The 10,690-nt window shown below is 38.5% G+C and overlaps 1 protein-coding gene across 2 annotated transcripts; it reads left to right on the forward strand.

Annotated features, from left to right (window-relative positions):
* Window positions 1-31: 31 nt before the first annotated feature.
* abhd16a (abhydrolase domain containing 16A, phospholipase) lies at window positions 32-10,602 on the forward strand. Of its 2 annotated transcripts, none has more exons than XM_042489393.2 (20): window positions 32-187; window positions 755-811; window positions 901-967; window positions 4,244-4,330; window positions 4,606-4,691; window positions 4,847-4,920; window positions 5,114-5,221; window positions 5,371-5,485; window positions 5,571-5,672; window positions 5,779-5,842; window positions 5,970-6,019; window positions 6,899-7,022; window positions 7,158-7,262; window positions 7,348-7,411; window positions 7,558-7,614; window positions 8,201-8,263; window positions 8,388-8,464; window positions 9,097-9,195; window positions 9,313-9,359; window positions 9,940-10,602. In XM_042489393.2, the coding sequence occupies exons 1-20, from the start codon at window positions 86-88 to the stop codon at window positions 10,021-10,023; spliced, it is 1,632 nt and encodes a 543-aa protein (XP_042345327.1). In that variant the 5' UTR covers window positions 32-85; the 3' UTR covers window positions 10,024-10,602. The 2 variants fall into 2 exon arrangements, with proteins under 2 accessions (XP_042345327.1, XP_087940480.1); XM_088084354.1 differs by having other exon boundaries at window positions 56-187; window positions 752-811.
* The last annotated feature ends 88 nt before the right edge of the window (window positions 10,603-10,690 follow it).

Raw genomic sequence — 10,690 nt, forward strand, 5'->3', positions numbered from 1 at the left:
CACGTTTTTTCCCACACATTACTGAGCGCTTTCGCGTTTTAGATTTCTGGTCAGTGCAGCTTTCCGTAGTCCTCGTAGTGGAAGAATGGCCGGCTGGATGTTGCTCCGCTGTATTTTAGGGCCTCATTTGCAACGAATTCATCGTGCAACGGACCAGTCTCGACCTGAAGGCAGGGCCGGGAGGAGGGTATGGATACCTATTAGGTTTTACATTTGTCTTAGCGCAGCCGACTGCGAAATCTGAGCAGTATTTAATCTCTTAGCATTGATGTAGCTCCGGCTGCGCCCCCGGAAGTGTTGTGTTTGTTATTGAAACCCTGCAGTCACTGCACAGCCGCCGGGGTGACAGTTTGTAAATGAATGAAGTGACAGCCGCACATCGATACATCTGTCTCTTAAAGTACAATTCATTTGTTTGTCACCGTCACAGCAACAGCCAGTCTAAGTGACGCCTCACAAACGGTTTCTCTCAATGACATTAACCGTTAGGCTAACGCTAAGTGGCCAGCAGGTGAAGGAAAACTTTGCCAAAACAGGAGGAGAAAACATATAAACTGTGCATAAACGAATAATTAGCACGTCTCTACTATAACAAAACCACTGTAAATGTTGTGTAGTTATAATATTTATCACCCAGTTTCAATGGGTAAAGTCAGTCAGTGCAATTAGCTAGCAGACGTTAGCTCTTTGAGAGTCAGACGCTAGCAGCAGTGCTCCAGTTACACCAGTTTATCACCAGTTTACCTCCCAGCAGGGATGGAACTACCAACCCAGGAGTCTGGAGAAACACACTGACAGCATCCTCGGCTGGGTCAGTATGGTTGTATCTTTGATAACAATACTGTGAGGGAAAAGATTTAGAAGTTCTGCTGAGTAAAGTTTCTGTTATTGTCCCTCCAGGCTTCAGCACTGTGGTCCCTGTCCTACTACAGCTCTCCTCTTCTCCTCTGCTATCTGTACAGGAAAGGTAGGTTTGGATTAAAAGAGTGACTTATTTCTTCTTCACTGTTTACTGCTGTCATGGCTAATGGTTTAATGTTATAAAATAATAATCATGGTTGGAACGAAACATTTTTGTGCACCTTTCAAATCACTTATCAAAACTGCTTTTAATGTTTAATCAGTATCATAGGCAATGTAATGTGTGTCTGTTGTGTATTTTAATGTATTCTATTTTATGATCTTTTTTGACTTCTGTAAGATGTCTTTCAGTTTCTTGAAAGCGCTCTATAAATAAAATTCATTGTTATCATTATTATTATTATTATTATTACCTGCCACTCAATTGTTTTTTTTGGCTAATGAGTGAGACAAATCTAGCAGCCACCTGCATATTATTACAACATTTGGCTGGTTGTTGGTGCTAGTTTACAACCGTGGTAATAATACTTACTGTACTTAAGGGTGGGGGGGTGATATTTATATCAACTTTCCCTTTTACTCCACTACATTTTCCCTAATAAACTTAGTTACTTATTGCAAAACAGGGAGGGAGGAAGAAAGGGAAGAAAGGCTTGACATACTATGATTGAAGGAATCTTCAATACATTTAATTTTAGTACATTTATTATATAATAAAATTACTTTTGATACTTAAGTGCAATAAACATGAGATACTCTAAGACTTTTATTCAGGTGATTATTCTAATAGTGAACTTTAACTTCTACCAAAGTCATTTTCTGGTAAGAAATCTGTACTTTTACTCAAATGTGTCTTTCAGGTGCTTCATCTACCACTGTTTATGAACAGAGCTGAAATTTTTAGAAATGTAATTTGATTAGTCAACCAACTGAAAATTAATGAGCAACCATTTTGATAATTCACTTATTAAGGGTTTAAAAAAACAATCTTGTTCCAGTGTTGCCAATGTGAGAACGTGCTGCTTTTTCTTATTTCAGATTTTTTTTTGTAAATTGAATATGTTCGGCAATTGGACTGTTGGTTGGACAAAACAAGACATTTGAAAATGTCACCTTATCAATTAACAGAAGACAATTGCCACAATAATTAAAAATGAAAATAATAATTAATTGAAGCCTCAGTTGGGACCTATAATAGAAAACAAGGCTCCATAGAGGGATAGACATGGTTGTGCAAAATGAGGCAATCTTGACAAGGACTGGGTAACAATTAAGCATTATCATTTATTAAATTTTAGCTAAATTAATTTGAAATATTATGTTGTCTCTTTACAGAGTTCGATGGTCAAAAATTCTTAGCAAGATACATTTAAAACATTTATGATTGATAGATATGAAGAATTAGGTTTCCTCAAATGTAGAACAGCAGTAGTAGTTTTAAACATCAGTTGAATTAGAAATTTGCATTTTAATGTATTTCTGTATTTCTATATTTGAGTAATAAATCATAATTTTGTACAAAAAATCTGGTGTAAGTTTAATGTTACATAGCCTGTGCTGCACATAAATTTATTGGTTAAAATACTTCTAAACATCACTTTCATGTCAGGTTACCATTCTCTCTATTAGACCAATACATTGGAAACATTCGAAGTATTTAACAGCTGCCCATATCTATTATTTTTGCTATTAGGGTCTATGCAGGTATTCATAGATAGTAGGGGTGTAAATAACTGGTTTCATCACGATATGATATTTGATAGTTGATACTTTGGACAACAATACGACATTTGCCGATATTACAAAACCTACCACGATTCTATTTCAATTCGATTGAATTTACGGGCCTGCTATCAAAATGGGACGATATTATATGCTCGTTTAACACAGCTGGTTGCAGGAGAAGCTGCCACGCTTTTCTTTGCTTTTGGCCAGAAGAGATAAAAACAACATATACATACTTGGAAATAATTCAACGTGGCTCATTGTGTTTTAAAATGCTTTCTGGAAAAAATGTTTTCTTGTTAATTCAAACCATGATCTTTTTTCCTAAGACTTCAGGGCTGTCTGACTTGTAGACAGACCTCTCCCAACATCCTCAAAACGTGGATTAACAACAAGATCTTAAGTCTAAAACTCAATAATAACTGTCAAGGATCATAGAAATAACAACTGCCTATGCAACATGCTAATGTTATTAGCATTAGCCTATGACATTTTACATTGCAGAAATTAACTTAGCGGCTAGCGGACTTTTCCTCTACTCATAACTTAACCAGTTTACTATTATTTATGCTTGCTCGTACTCACCGCTGGTTTAAGTCCCTTCACCTCCCGACAGAACCGCGCAGGTGACTTTCAGTCTTACATACACGTTTTTTCAGTCAACATTGTTGAAAAAGGGCAGCTAACTTAAAGTTAGCACGAAGTCAGTGAGGTGGCCCAGCAGGTACATTATGTGTCCTCGGTAAGGCTTTTGTTTACATATCACGTGCGCCGTCTGTTGACTCGCAGTTTCTCCGAAAAACAAAAATATTTCCACACTGATGATTTTCCCGAGTAAACAGCGTTATCCTCATCATGTTTCTCTCGGCTGCTCGCCATTATCTGCCGGACGCTGTGTGACGGTGACACAGACTTTCAAAATAAGGGCGCGCCCTAAGGAGGATGATATGGATCGATGTTTACACTTTACGTCGATGTTACCTAATCCTTGCTCATTTAATCGATATATCGATGGATTGTTACACCCCTAATAGATAGCAGTTACGTTACTGGGTCACTTCCAAAAAAATGTTATTTTTTAATTTTGAACAGAATAACAGTATTAGAAATTATCTAGACTAGTATTATGACAATCTTTTCTACCTCATCACCCAGTCTTACTTGCATGTAAACAATTCCAGCTTTGGGGAAAAAGCAAATTGTTTGTTTTTTCTTCTTCTGTCTCATTCCTTTATACTACACTTGAAGTTTATATATTAAAATCTGAATTTGACATGTTTCGGTATAAGACTTTCACAGTACATTTGGCAGTGACACATATCAAAATATGTATTTTTTTTAATGACATTTATCCTTCCATTAAGGAAGAAAAAACGCCGGGGGATGTTCTCTGTTCTCCTACAAGTGGGATTAATATAAAGTTAATCAACTGAATCATCCAGTGAGACTGTGCCGTAATAGAAATTAATTGCTTGAGGTTGTGTGCTACTCTGTAGTGTATAATTGAGCTTCTGATATTGATTTATGCATATGGTTGTAGGGTAGTTGTCAGACTGTGAATCTTTGTATTGGTGCCTGTTAATGAGGCTCAGGTCTTGAAGGGAAAGAGAGGGTTTCATGTGGATGTCTGTGTCACTGTGTCTTTGTGTATTTTTAGGTTACATTTGCAGCAGTAAGCTGGTTCCAGTGAGTCAGTATGTGGGAACAGTGCTGGTGTGTCTTCTAGGAGTGGCCTGTCTTAGAGGTGAGGCTCCAGATTTCAACTGACTGGCAGGTGATGACTAATTCAAGTCATTCATCTTTTACATATCAAAACATATGCTGTGTATTCTGCATGTCAATAAGATTGCATTAACATTGACACCACTGCACAAGGTCTACACACACAAAGCATATTAAATGCACCTTGAGGCTTTGCAGCAAAATGTTGTTTGTATTTCATGTGCACTACGCCGCCTATATTTCTATCTGTTTGTGCTTTCTTTCCACCTCCCTACCATCTTTCCTTTTCTCTCCCAGGGTGGGGGAGATGGAAAAACTCTGAGTATCTTCAGTTTATCTCCATTCTTGAAGAAACCAAGAAGAATCACACACCAACAAACAAGGTGAAGTTAGAGGAAACTTATAAATGCTATTCATCAGGATTAGCTGTTGGCATTAGTAATGCCATGCTTTGGGGAATGAGGGGACAAAAGAACAATTACAAATTCTAACTATCCTTTCTGAAACATCAGAACTTAAGAAATAACTTTCTTTTCAGAAGAAACTGAGGTGTTACGACTTTGACTTTTCGTGCTGGCCTTCGGATTTCAGCTGGACTGAAGTCAGCAATCCGTAAGTCTTTGCTCTTATATATTATTTCCATTTGAAACGGCCATGTGTTTGCTGCAGTTCTATTCACTTCAGGGTCAGTTCATAATGAACACATGCACTCACAGCACTGTGAAGAACATTGGATAAATGCGTCCACTGCATGTCAAATGCTTTGTGGCCCATCTGTTTCATTATAAGATTCTGTGTGTGACAGAAAACTATCCAAGGTTGGTGTTTCTCTGCTAAAGCCCGAGCCCAGATTAAGAGGAGCAGCAGACAGCGTCCTCAACTCTGTGCGCACTCTACCATGCCACATCATCAGGTAAATGCTGTTTATGCAGCACGATCCAAAAATGAAGGCTCTGCGTGATGCCAGAACAACACTGCATATTTGTCATTTGTATCACAGTCAGCAGATTTTGTATTTGTCCAATGTTGCTTCAGTGTCATTTCTATTTTCTTCCCCTCCAGCTTTCTTATCGCTCACTCGTTTGGGAGGAGGATGCTATACCCCGGCTCTGTAGGTTTACTGCAGAAAGCCATGAGGCCCATGCTCCTGCAAGGCCAGGCCAGATTAATAGAAGAGGTAAAAAAAAAACAACACACTTTCTAAATGTATTTAATAAATACCGATCATCATTCTCTGTCAATATGTCTCCATTTTGTCACAGTTTGACGGCCAAAGGAACAAGCTTGTGGCCTGCGATGGTAATGAGATCGACACCATGTTTGTGGATCGAAGGAGAGACGGGGGAAGGAATGGCCAGACTCTGGTTAGTGTCTGAAATGATTTGTTGTGTCTGTGCCTCGGGCTTGTTCCAGGGTTCAGCAAAAACTCGTGTCACATCAGTCTCTTGAGATGTATGAATTCTGCCACAGGTCATCTGCTGTGAGGGCAACGCGGGCTTCTATGAGGTGGGCTGCATGAACACTCCACTGGAGGGTGAGGAATCCGCAACTCCACAAGAGTCAAAATATGTTATAATGCTAAAGCACTGAAGTTCTGTTAGTCTGAATTTGTTGTATTTCAGTTGTGCTGTAGTTAAATCTTGTGTTTTTGTCCGCTGTAGGTGGATACTCTGTATTAGGCTGGAACCATCCGGGTTTTGGAGGCAGTACGGTAAGCAGCGTTTTCAGATTTGCTTTAAATTCCCAGTGAAAAAGAATATTGGAGTGGTTACTGTGTACTGTTACAAGGGGGATTTAAATCTAACCCTTTGCATTTGATTGGAGGACCAGGAAGAGATGAATGAGTTAGACCTCTGTCATATTATTTTGGAAATTGAAACTAAGGTCTGGTTTATTGATAATCAAACACACATCTCATCCTCTCTACATATTGCTCTATCAGTAACTACAGTCCACAAATAGTGAAGTGCAGTTTTGCATGACTGATGTAGCTTGCTAGTCGAGTGAAGAATTATTCAACAAAATTTGAAACTTTGAAAAAATATTCTGATACAGAATTTGTTTGACATATATGTGGCACAGACACGTGATTTTATCTGGAAAACTGTATTTTTCTTTCCACTGGGTCTTTAAACTGACATAAATTCAAAAATAATTTAAATAGCACCTTTCAATACAAAGTTACAAAGTGCTTTACACTAAAAAGAATAAAAATGCCAAAAACATTTACAAGACATAAAACAAGGTAAAATAGTATAAAAAGTAAAAACAATTACCAGCAGTTAAAAAAAGCCAAATGATAAAAGTGAGTTTCAAGAAGAGATTTTAAAGAGGTCACTGAGTTTACAGTGTACGCCTGTGATTCACATAGCTATAACACAATGGAAAACAATAGCATGTTGAAATTCTGGTTTCGGTTGGACAGTATTGCACAAGAGTACACTCCCATGGTTAATATTAACAATGAAGTGCAATAACACATTGCACTCCTGTAACTCTTTCGTGTGTGGTTTTGCAGGTGCTTTGAGTGTTGGTGTTATGTATAATAATGCAGGGATGGTATGTTGTTGTACTTGTTTTTTTCTCACAGGGAGTGCCATTCCCCCAGAATGAGGCCAACGCCATGGATGTAGTGATCCAGTTTGCGATGCACAGACTGGGCTTCCAGCTCACTGACATTGTGGTCTATGCCTGGTCCATAGGAGGATTCACAGGTACACAAAGACCAGAACAACACATAATGGCAACAATGCTATGAATGTGGATCTTGTAGTCAAAGTCCCTCCTTCCTGGTTCTGCTTATTCCTTCTTCTCATTTGGTCTCTCCATTTCTCCATTTCCTTTCATAGCCAGTTGGGCAGTGATGTCATACCCAGAAATCCAGTCATTAGTGTTGGACGCGTCCTTCGATGACCTTCTGCCTCTGGCCCTCAAGGTCATGCCTGACAGCTGGAGTGAGTCAAAATCATACTTTGATAATTTTTTTCTTGCAGCAGGGAGCTTTTTTTTAGCGTCTGAAACATCTTTGTTTTTTCATAGGACCGTTGGTACAGCACACAGTCAGGCAGTACATGAACCTCAACAATGCTGAGCAGCTCATCAAGTGAGTGGGACAATCTGTTTATAGTGACGCTCATCATAAAAGTCAGAGTCGGCATTGTTGAATGTTACGCAACATATTGGAGTATAATAATGACACTACCTATTATTTTTTGTGGCTGATGATTAACACATCTTTTCTTCCTGCAGATATCAGGGACCAGTCCTGCTGATCAGGAGAACCAGAGATGAGATCATCACCACAACGTGAGTCCCCACAGTCAGGCTTAAAATGTCTCAGTGGGTATAAATTATAGCAGGTTTCCGCATGCATAATATGAGCAGATCACACTTTGGTTGAAATAGGATGTTGAATGAGGGCAACACAGCGGTTCGGTTAAAATGTGATCAAAAGTTGGAACATTTTTTACTGACACGAAAAAGATTCTCTAAAATGCCAAAAAAAAAACCATCCACTGGGGTACAACTGCTGTGATTTTCTTATTTTGAAATGAATCATTTTACTTGTCATGAAGCCATCCATAACATTTTACCAAGTACTCAAAGAAGTAATATTTTGAAATAAAATACAAGCAAGTTTTTTGTTGAGCTCTTGTCATTAAATAAGAGTATGTTATATAGCACTATACCTTACACCAGTTATATAAGAGCATAATTAACACACACTCACACAAGAAAATTACCTAGCACTTGAATGATCTACTTTTTACAGCACAGTAAATGTCAGTATGTTGGGAATTAAGACAGAGGATACAGCATTCACTTGCCTACTCAGTAATCTGGACACAAGACCACCATTATATAATATTAAATAATGCACTGTATCAAACAGGGGTCCAGAGGACATCATGTCTAACAGAGGCAATGACCTCCTGCTCAAACTGCTACAATTCAGGTTGGTGTCATGGCTTTTTTAAACATCTGATCTTAGTATTCTCTTTGCTGGATGCGATCAATGTATTTGGATTTGTTGAGAGACACGTATGTAATGTAATTTGTGATGTTACTTCCCCGCTTAGGTATCCAAAAATAATGACAGATGAAGGGGTTAGAGTTGTCAGACAATGGCTTGGATCCTCCGGTCCCCTCGAGGAAGGTATGTGTGACCACCATTTCACCGTGTTTGACACTTTCAATTGCTTTTAAAGGTCAAGTTGTTTTTTTTTCAACCTGAACTCTTATTTTTGTACGTGACTAATGGGAACAACACTTTTGAAAATGTATCCAGTAATGATCAAGACTGCTGCAGCCAGCAGCTGCAAAACAGGCTGCAATGTGTGAAAAGCAAAATAGTATAGCATCTCGAAAAATGTCACAGAATGTGTTAATAACTCTCAGTATCGTACGTTTTAGAAAGTTATACTGTCGTATGTCACAAGTCACAATATAGTATGTAGAAAAACTGTTATAGTGTTGTAAATTGAAAACCATAATAGTATAGTATGCTGAAAATAGTTAAAGTGTAGTATATCGAAAATAAATGTTAAAAAGTCATTGTAAAGTGTGTCAAAAAAAGTCATAATGTACTATGTAGGAAAAATAAGTCTCAGTATAGCATGTTAAACAAAAGTCATAGCATAGTACGTCTGAAAAAAATGTTAAAAAACGTAGTTTTATATGTTGAAAATCATAGCATAGCTTGTCGAAAAAACTTCAAAATGTCATGGCGTCAAAAAAAGTTAGTATTATAAGAGCTGTGTGAAATGACAGCTCACGCTTTCTCTGCAGCATCTGTGTACAGCGGATACGAGGTGGACGACGACTGGTGTGCGTCTGTGCTGCAGTCCTATCAGGCAGACAGAGATGTTTTGTTTCCATGGAGTGTTGGTAAGCCCACAGATCCTCACACATTTACTAGGCAAATAGACAGCACACAGCACTACACTCACACATTCACGTTTCTGTCTCATGACCTCACGCTCTGTTATACATGTGCGTTGCCAGGTGAGGATATGACTCTAGAGGGAAGGCGGCAGCTGGCTCTTTTCTTGGTAAGGAAAAAATCTTTTGTCATTCATGTCCTGTCTTGCTGTGTTCAGTTGTTTCTTGTGTCTGGTTTAAAGGGCTGCCACCTGTTTTTTTTAAATCTGAATCAGGATACAAAGTCTAATTTCCTTTTCACCAATAAGCCCCATTTTCCTGTTTAAGGTTGGCTTACCTCCCCTGTTCTCTCACAGTTAAAAAAAAAAAACAAATCACAGCTATTCAGACATCATTACCACCGAGGAACACTATTCTGGTCGCCATAGTAACCAGCTCACCTGTGCTCTCAGGTTGACTGGTGTAATATATTTCAGCGTGCTCAGCTTATTGAAGTCATTTAACATCAAACAAGAGCAGTGCCATCAATTACGGCTAATGCTATGCTTTTCCTCCCTCTGTAATTCCTTCTGAATTAGGCTTTATTCACCTCCCGTGTAAACCCTTAAGAGATGGGAGAGATTTGTAAGGCACTGAGCCAGAAAGACTGAACCTAATATAATCAAGTTCTGCACTTTTTGTTCATTGCCCTCCCACACCTCTCATTTTCCATTCCTCCTCCATCCCCGCTGTCTTTTCGCTCTCTCCCAGGCACGCAAGTACATGCGAAACTTTGAAACAACACACTGCACTCCTCTTCCCGCCTCCGAGTTCCACTCACCCTGGAGACTGTAAAGACAGATGCATAGATGGATGAGAGGAAACATGCAGCAGAGGATTTGGATGGCCTGTGGTCAAGAGCGTGGTCCCGGCCTGGTGTGAATGTTTTACTGTGATTTTGTTCCAGATTTTATCCGAGACGGATTAATTGTCATGTATACTGTTGCTGTGGTGGCATCTGGAAAGATCTGGTCTACTTCCCCCTACCTGACCTCCACAAACCTGTAAAATATGGTACATCTTTTTTTTTTTTTTTGAGGTTAGTTTTTATTCATACTTTTCAGTGTTAGTCTCAAAAAAATAAATAATTAAAAAAGGATGCATTTTATGTAAATGCACAAGCCATCTCTCTCACTCCTTCCATTGTTCCCTCTTTGGCTGTATTTGTAAAGAAGCAATTATTAGTAGAGACACGTTTAAATAATGAAATAATCTCAACAGTAGAGGAGTTTTAATCTTTAAAAATGCAGCCAAAGTGTTAAAGCTTTTTTTTTTTTTTCTGTGAACACTATCTTTATGAAAAAAGCTGTATCCTAAAATGATGCTCTTACATGTTGAATTAAATATGCTGAATAAAATGTTTGACATAAGGGACTGGATTCATTTGCTCATTACTCGATACAAGTGTTCAACAAATTGCACAGATTTTCAAGAGACCAAGATTAATAGATTGCCTCGGAAC

This window comes from Plectropomus leopardus, chromosome 11 (assembly GCF_026936395.1).
Source record: "Plectropomus leopardus strain MGB_pleo_1.0 chromosome 11, ASM2693639v1, whole genome shotgun sequence".
Lineage (NCBI taxonomy): Eukaryota > Metazoa > Chordata > Actinopteri > Perciformes > Serranidae > Plectropomus > Plectropomus leopardus.